Source organism: Rana temporaria, chromosome 5 (genome assembly GCF_905171775.1).
Source record: "Rana temporaria chromosome 5, aRanTem1.1, whole genome shotgun sequence".
Classification (NCBI taxonomy): Eukaryota; Metazoa; Chordata; class Amphibia; order Anura; family Ranidae; genus Rana; species Rana temporaria.
The window spans coordinates 5,803,936-5,822,505 of record NC_053493.1 but is presented as its reverse complement, the minus strand read 5'-3'; the positions used below and the strand labels follow the sequence as shown (position 1 = coordinate 5,822,505).

The 18,570-nt window shown below is 48.3% G+C and overlaps 1 protein-coding gene across 1 annotated transcript in view; it reads left to right on the top strand.

The window, feature by feature from the left end:
• The window catches only part of LOC120939756 (NACHT, LRR and PYD domains-containing protein 12-like), a 429,782-nt gene that overhangs the window by 12,290 nt on the left and 398,922 nt on the right, over window positions 1–18,570 (top strand). Inside the window, exon 4 of the mRNA XM_040352091.1 lies at window positions 10,344–10,382. Coding sequence (XP_040208025.1) covers window positions 10,344–10,382 — 39 coding nt within the window. The remainder of the gene's footprint in view (window positions 1–10,343; window positions 10,383–18,570) is intronic.

Sequence of the window (18,570 nt, the reverse complement as noted above, 5' to 3'; positions counted from 1 at the left end):
TACGACTCATCGGACATGTGCGCTGGCCCAAAATACCGTGCATGCGTCAAAGTGATTCGACGCATGCGTGGAAGCATTGAACTTCCGGGTTTGCGCACGTCGCCGCGTCATCGTCACCGCTACATCGCCGCCACGTCACCGCGTTTTCTGTCCGTGGGGAATTTGGTCTGATAGTGTGTACACACATCAGACCAAATTCTGCCAGCAGACATGTCCGATGAAAACGGTCCACGGACCGTTTTCATCGGACATGTCTGGTCGTGTGTACGAGGCCTCAAAGTGCATGAAGCAACATAAATGTGTGAAAACAAGCATATAGATGGACCATGGACTCATCCATGCAATATCACTACAGCGATCAGAATGGAATGAGTAGCGTCAGTAATCACACTGACTACGCTTGATGCAAAACTCATATAAAATATAACATATAAGTGAATCTCTAAAATTAGTTCATATGGTGACATAAAACAATATATACATAAAAAATCCAATATGATATGAATAAAGTGCCAGTGCGCTGAAATTAATTGTTTGATATATGAATTTTATATTTCAGTGCACTGGCACTTTATTCAGGACGGGGAAAAAAAGTGCTGCTAGCCGCATCTTTGGAGCGGTATGTATACTGCTCATCTACCGCTCTTGCCCTTTGAAATCAATGCCGAGGCACTTTGCGGCGGGTTTAAACCCTTCCTCTTCCATTCATAGACGGACACAGCCTTCATTGACATTAGGGTTATGCTTCTTCCTACCAGGAGAGTTTAGGCAGAATTTAACAGCACTTAAAGTGTTAAAACCTTTCCTTTGTGCTGCTCCTCCCAGGGTGCGTGGCTCCCCCAGGCATAACCCACACCCTGTCTAGGAGCCTCAGTCTTTTTCTGCCTAACGACAGGAGAGGAGTCAGGCGCTTCTGGAGCCCCTGTACTCTGGAGTTTTTTTCTTGCGATTTTTCTGGCTTTTATTATTTTATTCCTGCATTTTTGAATCCTGTGATTCTTCTATCAACAGCCGACTGGGTGACAGGCTGGGTCTTGACTCTTGTAGTCCCCCCATGTTCGGCCATCGAGCGTGTGCCGGCCCTTGGCTCAGCTTTGGGACGTCCACGACAGGCCCCGTTGCTCCAGGGGCGGCCGGGGAACTTCGGTTCTAGGGCACACATATGACCGGTCTCTATGGCTTTGTCACAGTGTGTCTGGCCAACAGCCATGCCGTTTACGGACGTTGGTTCTGTCTGGGATGCCTCCAGCCTGGTAGTCGCAGGACGGGTAAGTAGTGGCCCCTTACTCAGGTAAGTGGTCCGGCTGGTGTTTTCCCTGGGGAGGTCGACTGAGGGTCCGCCCTGCTTTCCTCTCTCCCCTTCCTCTCCCTCCTTCCCCTGACTGGGTAGTGGCTGTGAAGGGGGGCCTCCTGGGTTTTCTTTATTACCACCGGGGCCCGTGTGTTGTTGGGGGACTGTGTTGTTACTCTGGGGGGTGCTGCTGTGTGCTGCTGTGTTCTATGAGTTGATTTTTACCTCAGATGGCGGCCATCTTGGAAATCTCCTTGATAACGCTGTGATTCTTCCCTGAGGTGACAGACAAAGCACAGCCAGTGCTGCTGTGTTCTATGAGGTAATTTTTACCTCAGACGGCGGCCATCTTGGAAATCTCCTTGGTAACGCTGTGATTCTTCCATGAGGTGACAGACACAGCACAGCCTCTGGTATCTTGTACCAGTTTTAGTGCTGTAACAGTTTTAGTGCTGTGAAACGCTGTGAATCTTCCTTGAGGTGACAGACACATCACAGCCAGCACATCAGAGCACACCTCAGGTTTTTCAGCTCCCTCTGCAGCTGGGTGGGGTGGTGAATACCAGGGGCCCCCATGCTCTGCAATAGCAGCAAGGAGGTGACCAGTGTTTTTTTTTTTTTTGTCCTGCCTTGCAGGGTGGGTGACTCAGCGCTGACACTATGGAACCTGAGCCAGGTCTCCCTCTCAAGCTATGCCTGAGTTAACCCTTAACGCCCCTTCCCCTGCCACATCTGTTATGTTGGCTGTCCTGGGTTTCTTGCCAGGTTTGAAGCAGCTAGTGCCCGGATGGGGGGTAAAAAGCTCCCCCTCCCTGAGCCTGCTTCTGGGGATGACACAGAGGTTCTGTTATGTCAGAGGCTGCGGGTTTAACCCTTATGGATAGTGAGGATGACTCTGCTGCAGTCAGTTGCTGGCAAGAATTTGTTGGAGCTCTTGTTTCTGCGGTGCGTGAGACTCTAAAAATTGAGGATGTGGCGGAGACACCTCCGTGTCAGTACCAGCAGACTACCACGCACCGCTGAAGTGTTTCCTTGTGTTCCTTATTTGGACAATATGTTATACAAGGAATGGGATGCACCGCAAAAAGTTTGTCAAAAAACTTTGCAACCCGTTACCCCCTTGAGGGGGGCTTTAAAAAAAAAAAAGTAGGTCTCTCCTCCGCCAGTGGACCCCCCTGTGTCCAGACTGCGCAAGGCCACCACGTTGCCTGTGGAAGGGGCTCCTGCATTTCAGGATCCTGCTGATAGGTGAGTGGAGGCCGTGGCCCGCTCCCTATTCACGGTGGTGGGTTCGGCGGTGAAGCCGGCTCTGGCCGGGGCCCTGGTCAGGCCCCGACTAAAAGGACGAAGCTCCTGCTGCAGTAGCTGGAAGAAGGGGCTTCCGAATCCTCTAGGGACCTGGCTGAACAATTGGTTCAGGGTCAGAATTTTCTCTGCGAGGCGGCCATGGATACGATCCGGGGCTTCCGTCTATGCAGTGGTTCTGCGCCGCCTTGTGTGGCTGAAGAGCTGGTCTGCGGACTAGTCCTCTAAGGTGGCCTTGGTGATGGCCGTTAAGGGTGAACGGTCCTTTTGGGACTTCCCTGAATGGCATCATTGAGGATGCCACGGGTGGTAAGCGCATGCTGTTCCCACAGTCTGGGAAGGGCTAGGGACCTCGCCCTGTGCAAGGACCCTCCTTGCCTACCTCCGAGCGTTTTTTCGCTCACCTGTGCGGTGGGGGTAGGTCTACATGGTGCTTGAATCCCCGCTGCGGGGTAGCAGCGCACCTGATACCGCATGCCTAACAAGTCTGCGGACATTCCTGCTTCCGCCTGAAGGTCTGCTCCCGCCCGTGTCTCGGGTGGGAGACTGGCTTCGCATTGCGAAGTGTTTTCCTTGGGGTACAAGATTGAGTTTCTCTCTTGTCTGCCAAACAGGTTTTTTCCCTCCGGCCTCTGGCCTCCTCCGGTTTGCCGGTTGACTCTGTCAGGGGCTGTCCAGGATCTTCTGGTCAGGGGAGTGATTGTGCCAGTTCCCTCGTTGGAACGGTCTCGGGGTTTTTACTCCATTCTGTTTGTGTCCCCACGGAGGATGGGGCCCGGTCAATCCTGGGCCTCAAGTCCCTCGTTTGTTTTGTCAAGGTGCAAACTTTTAGGTGGTGTCGATTCGCTTGGTAATAGCGGCACTCCATCAGGGGGATTTTCTGGCATCCTTGGATATCATGAACGTGTACCTGCATATCCTCAAACCACCGGAGATTCTGTGCTTTGCAGTCGGGGGGGACCATTTTCAATTGGTGTCCTTCCCATTCGGCGGGTTTTCGCCAAGGTGCTCGTCCCGATACTGGCCCGGCTGTGACAGCGGGGGTTTGTTATCATGGGATGTCTGGACGACATTCTCCTACAAGCTTCTTCGAGCTCTGCATTGGTGGAGCCGTGTCTATCACGTGTCAGGCTCTCTGAGTGTTCGGCTGGTTTCTGGATTGTCCTGAAATCAGGGTTGATTCAGGGACTGGAATACCTGGGACTAGTCCTGGATTCTGCCGGGGCGGGAGTGTTTTTCTCCTAACGGAAAAACTTCAGACTCTGCTATCTGCTGTGCAGCAGTTGCCGACCCAGAAGCGGTCATCTCTGCGATTCTGCAGGAAGGTTCTGGGTCAGTTGGTAGCCTCTTTTCGAGGCGGTTCAGTATGCCCAATTCCACGCCAGGGTACTACCGAGGGAACTGCTGTCACGATGGGACTAGCTTCCGTCATCTCTGGATTACCAGATTCAATTGAGTCATCTGCTCATGTCTCCCCTGGTGTGGTGGCTGGCGTTTCCGGTGCTTCGGGCCGGAAAGTCATTTTTCTGCAGGCCACTGGACAGTGGTCACGACGGATGCCAGCCTCTCCGGTTGGGGAGGGGCGCTTGGGGCACCCAGTCAGCCCAGGGGCACTGGACTCAGGTGGAGTCCTGCCTACTGATCAACGTTCTGGAGCTCCGAGCAATCAAGCTTTGCCTTGCCAGGTGGTCCCTGGATCTACAGGGCAGACCGGTCAGGATCCTGTCCGATAACACCACGTCCGTGGCGTAGGTTGATCATCAGGGAGGCACACGGAGTTCTGTTGCAGCGACGGGGGTCGCGCACATCCTTTCGGTGGGCCGAAGGGTCCGTTCTGGCTTTATCGGCCGGGTACATTCCGGGAATACGGAATTGGCTAGCCGACTACCTAAGTCGCACTGCACTGGGCCAAGGAGAGTGGTCTCTCCACCCACAGGTGTTTTGGGGTCTGTGCCGAAAGTGGGGCACTCCGGACGTGGACCTTCTAGCGTCCTGTCTCTATCGGTAGGTGCCACGGTTCGTGGCCAGGTTTAAGGACCCGTGGGCGGACGCGTCAGGCGGGTTGGTGGCTCCTTGGGGTCACTGTCGCCTACTTTACACCTTCCCTCCTCGGAAGCTTCTTCCTCGCCTGCTGCGCAGAGTGGAAGCTGTAGGGATTCTATCGGTCCTGATTGCCCCAGATTGGCCGCGTCGCTTCTGGTACGCGGACCAGGTGCGTCTGGTGGCAGACGCCCCCTAGCGTCTTCCCCTGGGAATTGATTTTCTGTTACAGGGTCCGATCTTCCACCCTGTTTCACAGCCACCGGCCTTAGCGGCGTGGCTGTTGAGAGCCAGGGGCTTAAGGACCGAGGCCTATTGGGCTCGGTGGTCTCTACCGTGCTGCCTGCACGGAAGTCTACCTCATGTAGGTTTTTTCCTCATACATGGAAGGCCTACTTCTCTGTGTGTGGGGAGATGAACTGGCACTCTCGTACATGCGTTGTGTACAGGATTCTGCTGTCTTTGCAGCAGGGAGTGGTTCAGGCTCTCGCCTTACGTACGGTTAGGAGCCAGATTTCTGCTCTGGCTGTTTTTACTTGCAGCGACCCTTGGCATCGCACTCCTGGGTGCGTACGTTGGGTCAGGGGGTCTGGAAGGTGGCCCCTCCGGTGCGCCCTCCATTACCCCCATGGGACTTGAATTTAGTCCTTTCAGTGCTTCGGGATGCTCCCTTTGAGGACATTCGCGAGGTTTTTTGTTTATTGTCACAAAAGGTGATTTTATTTCTGGTAGCAATTACCTCGATCAGACGGGTGTCTGTCTGTTCTGCCGGCCTTGTCTTGCAAGGCTCCCTGCTTGGTCATCCGTAAGGATGAGGTGGTGCTGCGGCCGCAGCCGTTTTTTCTCCCTAAGGTCGTTTTGGCTTTTCACTTGGATGTGGACATTGTTCTTCCATCCTTATGTCCTCGGCCGAAATGCCAAGAGGAGGCCACTTTGCATCCTCTGGATGTGGTTCGGGCCCTACGAGTGTACTTATATGTTACGGTTCCGTTCCGGAAGTCGGGCTCACTGTTCGTGTTGGTGGCTGGCCCTACAAGAGGGCCTGGCAGTCTCGTCGGCCACCGTTCCTAGGTGGTTCCGACGGATTGTGCTTCAGGCCTATGCCCTGAAGGGGCGTGCGCCCCCTTTAGGGTTAATGGCGCATTTGACCAGGACGATCGGGGCCTCTTGGGCTTTCCAGCATCATGCCTCTGTGTTACAGCGGTGTTAGGATGCATCCTGGTCGTCAATCCACGTTGTTTCAAAGTTTTACGAGGTGGATGTGTGTGCATCTTTTGAGGTCTTCCTCAGCCGCAGGTGTTACGGGCGGCAGTTTATGTTTGGAGTTTCTCCGTTGAGCAACTCCAGTTTTTGTTTGGGGTGTAACCTGGTTTGCTGTGTTACTTTCCCACCCCTCAAATTTTTTGACACTGCTTGGGGACGTCCCTAATGTCAATGAAGGCTGTGTCCGTCTATGAACAGAAGAGAAAATAGGATTTTTGTACTCACCGTAAAATCCATTTCTCTGAGTTCATAGACGGACACAGCACCCACCCCTCCTTGGTTTGTACTGCTTGTTACGGACTGAGGCTCCTAGAGCAGGGTGTGGGTTATGCCTGGGGGAGCCACGCCCCCTGGGAGGAGCGGCACGAAGGAAAGGTTTTAACACTTTAAGTGCTGTTAAATTCTGCCTAAACTCTCCTGGTAGGAAGAAGCATAACCCTAATGTCAATGAAGGCTGTGTCCGTCTATGAACTCAGAGAAATGGATTTTACGGTGAGTACAAAAATCCTATTTTTTCAGCCGCTAGCGGGTGGTAAAACCTCACCGCTATCAGCCGAATAACGCAGCGGAATTAGCGGTAAAGCGCCGCTAAAAATACTGGAGCTTTACCGCCACCACTGCTCCCGCCCCTGAGTGAAAGGGGCCTTATGCCTCGTACACACGACCATTTTTCACGATGTTATAAAAAAAAAAAAAAATGTATGTCTTTAAAAGCGATAGTGTGTGGGCTCCAGAGCATTTTTCGCGACGTTAAAAATGGCCATTAAAAATTTAGAACATGCTCTAAGTTTTCGCGTCATTTTTAAATTGGCGTTTTTAACGTCGTAAAAAATGGTCGTGTGCAGGCTTTAACGATGTGAAAAAAACGCGCATGCTCAGAAGCAATTTGAGATGGGAGCGCTCGTTCTGGTAAAACTAGCGTTCGTAATGGAGATAGCACATTCATCACGCTGTAACGGACTGAAAAGCACAAATCGTCTCTCACCAAAGTTTTACTAACGCGGTAATACGAAATCAGCAAAAGCAGCCCAAAGGTTGGCGCAATTGGAATGGTACTTCCCCTTTATAGTGCCGTTGTACGTCACCGCGCTTTGCTCCAGCATTTTTTATTTCACGATCGCCTGTAGGCAAGGCCAGGTTAACAAGAATCGTTTTTTTTTTTTTTCTAGACCATTAAAAACAGTTGTGTGTACGCGGCATTAGTGTTAGCACTAGTTCTGTTACTACCAGGAAGTTTTCACTTCACTTCCCCTAACTTAATACATTTTTTGCACATTTTATTCCCTCAGCGCTGCAAAGTTTTCTCCATTATTCACACAGTAACCTAAATTTCCTGGGGGCCCAGCTTACATCCTTCATTTTAAAGTAGTAAACCATTGAGATAGATACTGTTGGTAAGCAGTGCCCCTGATCTGCCGTGCTGGTTCCAGGTATCCTGGAAGTTCCAGCGCATGCGCAAACTGATGCGCTGAGCTGGTTCCAGCTATCGGGAAAGTTCCTTCAAGCACTGCGCAGGTGCAAACTTGCTGACGGAAATCCCCGAACGACGGCCGGCATCCAGGGCGACATGGATTTTGAGGTAAGTGGCCAGTCGGCCTCACGTCCTCGCTGCGCTCGGACGGCTCGCTCGGCCTCCTGGCTCTTTTTTTAACATCCTCCAATCCACGGGGATGTTAAAGAATGAGCCTGGATGCCGGGCGAGGTTCGGAGATTTCCGTCGGGAAGTTTGCGCCTGCGCAGTCAGTGAAGGAACTTCCCCCATAGGGGAACATTGAGGACAAGTCACCCCGTCGTCTCTTCTAGGCAGACTGTGTGGTGTTGTAAGCTGTTTTCCTATTTACAATAAAGCAGGGGTGTCCAAACTTTTTTCAAAGTGGGCCAGATTTGATGAAGTGAACATACGTGAGGGCCGACCATTTTGCCTGACATTCTTTGAACCATTCAAATTTGATCTAAGTGTGTTCGTCGGAGCAACTAATACACGGCCCAACAAGAATTCTCTTCGCCTTTGTGGCTGTGTGTGGTGAAGAGATGAGCTCGGGCGTGTATTTTTGATATACTGTATGTATCTCTTTTGTGGCCCCAATGAATCCCAGAGCACTGCTCAGGACTAAGGATGAGTTTGGGCGTGTTATTTGGATATACCGTATTTATCAGCATATAACACGCACAGGCTTAGCATTGCCATTAATGCAGCCTCACTATTGCCATTAATGCAGCCTTACCATTGCAGTCAATGCAGCCTCACATGTGCCCTGAATGCCGCCTTACCATTGCCATCAGAACAGCCTGATCGATGCCCATCTGCAGCCTCGGAGGGGGAGGGACAAGTGCCGTCAGATTACAAATGGGAGAATTTCTTGTTTACTCTGTGGCCTCTTTAATACAAAGAAAAAAAGGGGAGGGAAAATTGGGACTTTAAATGAGGTGTATGGGTATAGCACCTCCATCCCTGGTTCAGAGAATAAAGATAAGGGATAAATTGGGACTTTGAGTGAGGCTGCAGACAAGGTGCGGGTAATACAAAAGGTACATATTTAATATTCATAATGGTGCAAAACATGTATCAACATACAGAAACCATGTAAATGAAAACATACATATTAAATAAATGACAATACTTCATATTGTAAACACATAATATAAGTGCATATGGAGTAAGAGCAACAGGGGTACGGCAGTGCCTAGCCAGATGTCACATGCTAGTCTGCATGGAATGATGAATGCATAAAATGAATATATGTACAGATGGCATGTTAACAGTAATGGCGGAATGGTCAAATAAGTGAAGAACTGGTAAAAGGCATATACAGTATCAAATAAAATATCATGGGGGTACATATAGCATCCATGCTAGCCCTAAAATATCATGGGGGTACATATAGCATCCATGCTAGCCTGACGCGTTTCGTGTCTTGTGACACTCCTCAGGGGCGGATGCTTGAATAATCTAGGGAGAATATATAAAGATTTGTTAAGATAAAGCATAATTAATGAGCTAATAACCAGTAGAAGGTGGATAAATGTCCACCTAGGGTACTCACATGGAATCTAGGTATATGATTGCGACATGCATGGAGCCACGGCCAGGAAATGTCTGCCCCGGGAGCTGAGAAGGCATGGCAGCGCACACAGGGCAGGGGCAGCAAGGAAAGCTCCCCGAACAAGGTAGCACAGGATCAAGTGTGCATATACAGCTTAGGAAAAAAACACAAGAAATAGCCCAATGGAGCCTAGAAAAAATGTAAATAAATATGTAAATAGATAATGGAGCCAGTAAAAGGACAGCCCACCCAAAACATATGGGTAGGAAAAATCACCTAGTAGTGGCGTCCAGGGCTCCTAGGCATCCGGAGGGAAAAATGGTGTGGTATGACCTGTCAAGCTCAATAAGCGAGAAGGCACTGGGAGGGGGGGGGGGACCTTTTATATAGCCGCCCTATAGGTGTAAGCTATCATGCCGTCAGCGTCACGTGGGCGAGACGCAAAACCGGGAGGAGCGTCGAGGTGGGCGGGAATGCCCACAGCGTCCACTCATATCCGGGTAGCGTCGGCTGAGATGGAGGAGACTCACGCCCGGCATCCAGACTGCAGGCTGGAGATGACTATAGCACAGAGATTCAGATGTGTGATGAAGTCAGGCATGCTGGGTCAGTAATTGGCAATAAAATGCAATAATGTAAGCTATGGCATAGTCAGGGTTCAGGCTAGAGTCAGTAACATGATCAGGTAAGGAGCAGGCAGGAGAATAGTCTAAGTGCAAGCCGGGGTCAGTACAGGTGGATTTCAAGAGTAGGTCAAGACAAGCCAGGTTGGTAACAGGTAGTCGGATACAGAGGCACAGATCTCAAATATCAGGAACACTATAAATAAGAGCATTGGCCGCCTGCAGCTGATCAGTTTAAACAGCCCAGTTGGCACCAGCATTAGTGACGGGCATATTCACATTTTCACGCACACTTACCCACATGCTGCCATGCTTCATCCTGCATTTGCAGGTAGATATTCATCCCAATGCACCATTGTGTATACTGGCAAGACCTACCCGACACCACCTCACTGAGCCCCCACATCTGTATCTGTATTCTTGGGAGACCCTCATGAGTGTTCTGAGATTTGTGTCCCATGACTGATCCACATTTTAAGTCTGTGCCATTCACAGCTGCTAAAAGCCTTCATGGAGCATTGGGGAATATCTGATTCCCCCAACATGTTCCAGTGTTATTGCAATATATGGGGTGTCCTCAAGCAACCAAAGACACTACCTATCACCTGCAGGGAGTAGGAGGGGCTCCAATCACACAGGGATTTGTGGGAATACAGCAAATTCCAGAGATTTGTCAGGAATAAATATGGTCGGATTGTAAGAGATTTTTTGCTACACATAACCTACCTATGTAAAATATATATATAATTTATATATTATAAATATTTTTTTTTTTAGTCAAACCGAAGAACATGACACATGACAAAAGATTTTCAGGTTAGTATGACATCCTTGTTTGATATCAAATCTCTTGTATTCTTTGGTTAAACATTTAGCTCCGTTCAGTCAATCTTGTGTGTGAATACGTTAACTTCTTCCACAATACTCCTATATTTCATGATTTCATTCTAAATGAGTGCTTCTAAATGAGCAGTGTTCCTGGGTCCAGTTCTGAAGGAGGAGACCCTTGTGCTGGGGCAGAAGTCTGGTAGGAAGTCAGCCAGAAGAAACCAAGGTCCCATCTAGGTTTAGCTGGGGGTCAAATTTGGAATTTCAGGTCCAAAGCTCAAGTTGGTTCAGGAGAAGCTCAAGGGAGACATGTGCAATTTGTTTAGTTCCGAACTAGTTCGACAAATTAGTTAATTCCGAATTTTCGAATTTTTCAATTTCCGAATTTTAGGATTTTAGGATTTTCGAAATTTCAAATTTCAGAATTTTCTACTTTTCGGATTTCCGAAATTCAGAGTTTTACTGATTATATATATATATATATATATATTTTAAGATTTTTAAATTCCGAATTTCCAAAAAGCGGAAATTCAGAGATATGAAATTTGGAAATTTGAAAATCTGAATTTTATTTTTGAATTTCAGAATTCAGAATTTTTGAATTTGCGAAAAAAACGAATGAAACGGAAACTACATTTTTTTTCGGCAGTGCATATGTCTAGTCTAGTTTTTTTTTCAGTAAGAAAAACCTGGTGAATATCAGGAGACAACCAACGGTCCTATTGGTAGGTGAGTACACAAGCCCAGAGGTGTGACTGTGTGTAGCTTTAAACTCTGGAAGGAGTACAGGTCACAGTCAGCCTAGAGATTCAGTAAAACATTTCTTTATCCACTTCCCTACCCACGTATAGTCATATGACGTCCACAGGAGGGATCTTATGATGTCCTGGTCTTCCCGGCCGTCTAGGGGGTGCGCGCCCCCGCCACGTCACTCGGGAGCCGATGCGTGTGCCCGGCGGCCACGATGTCTGCCGGGCATCCACGATTACCGGCAATAGAGCCAGGGACGTGGATCTGTGTGTGTTCCCAGTACAGAGGAACACTGATTGGTCTCCTCCCCTTGTGAGTCCCCTCCCCCTACAGTTAGTCCCCTTCCCTGCCAGTGAAATTTTTACAGTAATCAGTTGCATTTGATAGCACAGATCACTGTATAAATGTGAATGGTCCCAAAAATGTGTCAAACGTGTCCGATTGGGGCCGCCATAATGTCGCAGTCACAATAAAAATCGCAGATCGCCGCCATTACTATTAACCCCTTCACATCCCGCCCATTGTCATATGACGTCCTGAGCTTCCCGGCCGTCGAGGGGGCGCGCGTGCCCACGGCATCTTCAAGAGATTTAGGAAAAAATTGTCTGATTTCTCCTATGGAGATAAACGTCCCATCCCCCAAGGAAGACTAGAAAATGCGGACTGGATCACCACCAAATACCTCCTGATAGAAACATATGGAGAAGAAGAGGCTCTGGATGTCACCATTTATGTCTCTACACTGATGGGACCTGCAAATGACCTCCAGGAGAGGAGAGCACAGAGTGGTGAGTTCTCATCTATAATGACATTTCATATCAATTCCTGATAAATATCTGTGTGAGGAAGAACTAGGAATGTGATGCAGGGAAAGTCAGTGATACACAAACAGAGCTGGATTATTCACACGGTAGGATAGGGAAAATTACTGCGCTAACAAAGTGGGCGTGACAAAACTGCTGACACAAACAAGACAATTTTGTATAGAATAATGGAGAAAAATGTGCAGCGCTGAGGGAATTAAATGTGCAAAAAAGGTATTAAGTTAGGGGAAGTGAAGTGAAAACTTCCTGGTAGTAACAGTACTAGTGCTAACACTAAAAGTGCATGAAGCAACATAAATGTGTGAAATCAAGCATATAGATCACAGGTATCAAACACACGGCCCGCAAGCCGAATCCGGCCCCCCAGACCATTTCATGTGGCCCTTGCACCTCTCCTGCAGTTGCAGCAGAGCTCCAGTCCTCCTCCAGACCCTTACTTTCAAGCAATGCATCCAGCTTCTTCCCAGCAGCAGCAGAAGGAAAGGGGGGGGGGGTGCAGTTTGATGTAAGGGAGGGTGAGGACCTCAACTTCTGATGGTGGGGCGGTTTTTGACATCTAATATATGGGGGAGGGGGATGTGCTGGACATCTAATCTTACAGATACAACCACACTTTTGAGGGCAATCATAATGCAGATGCGGCCCACAGTGAAAATGAGTTTGACACCCCTGATATAGATGGACCATAGACTCATCCATGCAATATCACTACAGCGATCAGAATGGAACGAGCAGCGTCAGTAATCACGCTTCATGCAAAACTCATATAAAATATAACATATAAGCGAATCTAAAATTGGTTCACATGGTGACATAGAACAATACATACATAAAAAAAATCCAATATGACATGACTAAAGTGCCAGTGCGCTGAAATAAAAAATTCATATATTAAACAATAAAAAAAGTATATATTACAATTTTCGTGATACTGTTTTTTGTTTGTTTGTTATATGAATTTTTTTCTGTCAACGCACTGCCACTTTAGTCATCATATTGGATTTTTTTAAGCGCCCAGAGGCGATTCAGTTCGCATGTGTTGCGCTATATAAGTTTCTCACTCACTCACTCGCTGTAGTGATATTGCATGGATGTGTCCATGGTCCATCTATATGCTTGTTTTCACACATTTATGTTGCGTCATGCACTTTTAGTGTTAGCACTAGTACTGTTACTACCAGGAAGTTTTCACTTCACTTCCCCTAACTTAATAAATTTTTTTTGCACATGTAATTCCCTCAGTGCTGCACATTTTTCTCCATTATTCACACAGTAAAAAAGACAGGAGACCGGGACCAGTGGCGTATCCAGCCTATGGCAGTCATGGCAAGTGCCATGGGCGCCTTGGGGGGGGGTCGAAAAAAAAAATGCTCCTTGCACGAAAATAAAATCCTGCTCGTTCTCCTGCAGGCGGCGTATCCCGCACTATAGCTCTGGTGACGGTGGCACGGCAATTCACGTACAGTACTGTTACCCCGGCTGGCTGGCTGGCAGGCAGTATAATGGCGCCCCCATGCTCGTCTAGGAGTGGGAATGCCCAGACCGTCATTCAGCTAACTTGCGGAGGCTCCGCCTACCCTCCTCTCCTCTGCGCAGCTTCATCTTTTCCCCATCCAGGGGCGGACTGGCCTGTGTGTGGCAGGCGGGATATTTCCCCCCAGGCCGCCTATCTTATCGTTAAAACGGCCGCAGCGCTGTCTGTTACTTTAACTTTTTTTTTTGCAGTAGGAGGACAAGGTAGATGTCATATGAGTGATCGAAGGGTTAGGAGGATATGTGCTGGGAGGGGGAATGCAATGCTAGAACTTCAGTGTGCATAAGGCTGCATTCACACCTGAGCGTCGGTCGTTCGGGCGTTTTTTTTGCGCGTATTCATGCTTATTTGCGCGTTTGCATACAGCGTCGTCCGACGTTTTTGTACTTTGACGTTTTTTATTTTAACCAATAGGAAAAATTATCATCTTTTCATCACTTGTTGCTATGTTGGTAGATTTTTTTAATCTTCTGCCTGGGTGAAAAGTTCTATTGATTAAAGCGACGAAACGCCCGTAGCAAATGCTCGTTGTCGCGCTAGTCGCTTGAATCGAGCGTTTCCATTACTTTCTATGGGAAATGGAAACGCTCAAATACGCCCAAACTGCCCGATACGGTCTGTGTCAGCTCTGTAACTCCTATTTCCGACTAGTGTTCGTCACATCACGTGACTTCTTCCCCTGAAGAAGTCACGTGATGTGACGAACACTAGTCGGGAATAGGAGTTACAGAGCTGACACAGACCGACGGCGATGAGACGAGCTCGCTGCTCGTAGGTGTTTTGCTGCTGTCTGTATTTTAAAATGTGAGTTTTTTACTTGTTACTACTTGTACCTTAATAAATTTTATGAGATACTGCACTATGGGCCCCCCTCTGTTTCCTTCCATCTTATACCCCCTGAGCACTGGCTGATACCACGGACAGGAGGTGGAAGACACAGAGAAAGTGAGTTGCCCTGCTTACCAGTGAATTTCCAACATACCAGTTCCGGATACGAACGCGGCATTCGTGGAGATGGGTCCACTATCCACAGCCTCAATGTGAGTGCGTGTATATGTGATATCTCAAACCCATTTCAAGTTTTCCCACAGGATTATGCTATTACCGTTTATTTTTATTTTTGCTTCCATGTTTGTATGAACACTTGATGAGGAGCCCTCTCCATCTCAGCATATACCAGTGTGGTTGCACATCTAGGGAGACATCTGTGGTACTGTGAGCCATCCATGCTATTGCTCTGAGCTGAGCATTTAGTACCACAAGAGGTGTGCGCACTGAAGTCTGCTTTATTTAAACACTGGACTTTTTTCTTTTGGGTTTTGGTGTCACCATTCCTATGGATTTTTTTCACATGTTTTTTGCTATGTATTGTTTCTGTGTGTTGCTACGCACAGCACAGATATTTTAGCTTGTGTGAGCTATTGATTTGTTCACATTTGTGTACTAACCTTTATTATTGTCTACCTGGTATATCCAGCCTGTTACACCGTGTCACTTAGTGTTCACATCATATGAATGAATGAAAAACTTATATAGCGCGGCACATGCGAACTGAATCGCCTCTGGGCGCTTGTTGTTCGTGTCTCATGACATCAAAAGAGCAGAGTTTTGATCTGTCTTCTGAAAGTCAGGTGGTTTTCCTCCAACCGAATGCTGGTTGGTAAAGCGTTCCATAGTCTAGGACCTTGAAAAGCAAACCTTCTTTCTCCTTTGGACTTGTATTTGGTTTTTGGAACCTTGACCAGATTTTGGTCGTTGGTTTGCAGAACGCGATTAGAATTGTGAGGTTCTATCTTGTCGCAAAGATATTGCGGAGCCTTCCCATGGATGCACTTATGTGTCAGGCAGAGTGCTTTAAATGCAATTCTGTCTTTTACTGGCAACCAGTGAAGGGTTCTCAGCGAAGGTGAGATTGATTCCCAAGTTTTTTTCCCAGACACAAGTCTGGCGGCCGTATTCTGAACGACTTGCAGACGAGCGATTTGGTACTTTGGGAGCCCGAGGTAAAGGGCATTTGCATAGTCCAGTCTGGAATTCACGATTGTTCCCACCACGGCTGCTACGTCTTCTTTGGGGATAAATGGAATAAGTCTGCGTAGTAGGCGCAACAAATGGTGCGATCCGCTGACTACTGACCCTATTTGTGCGTCCATTGTCATGAAGGTGTCAAAAATGACTCCTAGACTTTTGACTTTGGAGCTAGGGGAGATGATTTGGCCCAGAATGGGCGGCGGTGTCCAGGTTGTTGCCAGTTGACTCTTTCGGCTGGCGTGAAACATAAGAAGTTCTGTTTTGGAACTGTTGAGTTTAAGATAACTCTTAGTCATCCAGTTTTCTATCGAAGAGAGACATTTCTCTAAACTGAGATGATGATCCTTTTTGTTGCAGATGCGAAAATACAGTTGCGTATCGTCTGCATAAGAGTGATAAAGTAGTTCTTGGCTACTGATAATATCAAAGAGAGGGCGAAGATAGATGTTGAACAGCACCGGTGACAGGGGGGATCCTTGGGGGACTCCACATGGCACCGTGCGTTTTTCTGACGTGAACGATCCCAGTTTCACTGTTTGTGATCGGTTTTCAAGAAAAGAGGAAAACCATGGTAAATCACCTTCTGCGACTCTGGCTACCTCGGCCAGTCGCATCAGTAACATTTTGTGGTCAAAGGCTGCGCTTAGGTCCAGCAGAACCAGGAGACAGGATTCTCCCTCGTCTGCGGCCTCGAGGGCATCGTCCCATATTCTGAGTAAGGCCGTTTCTGTCCCGTGTCCGGGACGGAAACCTGATTGAAATGGATCGAGTAGATTATGGGTATCTAGATGCTGTTGCAGCTGTTGTACCACTATTTTCTCCATTATCTTGGAGAGAACATTTAGGCCTGTTATGGGGCGGCGGTGAGTTGGGTCCTTGGGATCCAAGTTAGATTTTTTCAAGATGGGCGGATTGTGCCCTCTTTCAGCAGGGATGGCACTATGCCTTCCTTAAATGATTGGTTTATAAGTTGTGTGATGGGAGGCGCCAGGATGTCGGCACATTCCTTCAGCAGTTTGGTGGGGATGATATCATTGGGTGCTGTGCTGTTTCGCAAGGCACCAATAATATTTTTTGTGGTATCGATGGAGATCGGTTCCAGAGAGAACTTTGTTGATTGTAGAAAGTTTCTGTTGGTGTTTTGCGGTTGATTGAAGGGGGGGTTGAGGGGGGTGTTGTTTTGCAGAATACTTTCCCGGATTCTTTCGATTTTGTTGATGAAGAAATCCGATAGTTCATTACAGAACTCTTGGGTGTCTGAATTGGGGACTTCAAGACATCCCGGATTCATGGTCTGGGTGACCATCTTGAAGAGTTCTCGGGGGCGGTTCATGGCGCTGTTAATCGCCATAGAAAAATGATGTTTCTTGGCTTTGAAGATTTCTTTATGATATCGTGTTGTTGTTGCCTTGTAGATGATGAGGTGATCTTCTGAAGGGCTTCTTTTCCAGGCGGCTTCCGCCCTTCTGCGCTCTTGCTTCAGAAGCGACAGCTGGTTGTTGAACCAGCCGGACTTTTTTTTCCGGATGCTGGCTTTGCGTTTCGGTGCTACTAAGTCGGCTGACTGTAGCAGAGCTGCATTTATGGCATCCAGTGTATCTGAGGCTGCTAACTGAGGATGAATAGTTTCGATTCGGTTTCCCAAGGTAGATTTGAAGAGTTCCGAATGGAGCTTCTTCTGAGATCTAGCCCAGTGTATTGTCACCGGCTTGGGTGCTTTTATAACTGGTGGAATTTTGGAAATTATGAAACTAATTACATGGTGGTCTGTCCATGGCAGAGGTTCATTTCCCAAAATGTTTATTTTCAGATTTTGTCTGAAAATTAGGTCGAGTGTGTGACCTGAAGCATGCGTGGGTCCGCATATAAGTTGCTGTAGTCCTAATCCTTCAGGCATCCACAATGGGATCCTGTGAGGAGTTGGCCCACAGATTGAAGATATGTTATTGTATTCACCTCCTTCCCCTTTTTTAGTAGTCACTTAGTGTTTATTTATTTTTCACCAGGGTCACCTACCCACACGGGTACCCTTATTTTTTTGTGTTATTAGTTTTCACAGCGCTTCACCACCACCTATCAGGTGATTGCAGCAGTGCCCCCCCGGTGTCCAGCATAGATAGCGCAAGAGTACCACCATTCATATACATATCTATCTCTCCCCACCCCCCTTCTAGCACTAGCCCTCTCCCCAGGACATATCTGACCCCTGCATTCTGGGCAGAACACTCGCAATTCGGCCATGCGCACTGTTTGCTGCGGCGAGCTATGTGCCACATTACTACTCTTTCAGGCCACCAAAAGAGTTTGAGCGGGTTTGGCTTGAAGAAAAGGTGGAAACCCTAGTATGCCTGGGTTAAACAGTACTAGAAGTTGGCCGCTGACTGGCTGGGCTGCGCTGCACTCTGGAAGTTATAGTCTGGCCGCACTGAAGTTCCTGGCAGTGGGAGCAAACTACAACTCCCACCTCCCAGGAGTCTCAGAGGTAGCCAGCATGTCACATGTGACCTGAGCGGTTGTGGACTGGGACCGGGTGTTCTGTCATATTCTCCTACTCGTCAGATTCTCCAACAGAGTCTCGGAGTGGCAGAGAAGACATGACTGAGATTCATCCCCCCCCCCCCCCCCCTTCCGAAGAGGCTGTGCAAGGAAAGTACCTAGCTGTAACACATACCCTGACACACCCCCAGCTGACCCCTCACATCCCATTGGCACTGATCAGGCTGTACTGATGATGGCACTGTCTGCATGGGTGAGGTGGCACTGATCAGGCTGCACAGATGCCTGGGCACTCTCTGCACTGGTGAGGCTGCATAGATGGGCACTGATCAGGCTGCACTAGTGAGTCTACACTGCGGGGGCACTGATCAGGCTGCACTGGTGAGGCGCCACTGATAGGCACTGATCAGGCTGCACTGATGAGGCTGTATTGATGGGCGCTGATTTGGTGGTTTAACCACTTCAGCCACGTAAGGATTTACCCGCTTCCTGACAGGCCATTTCTTGCGATACTGCACTGCATTGCTTTAATTCAGGGCTT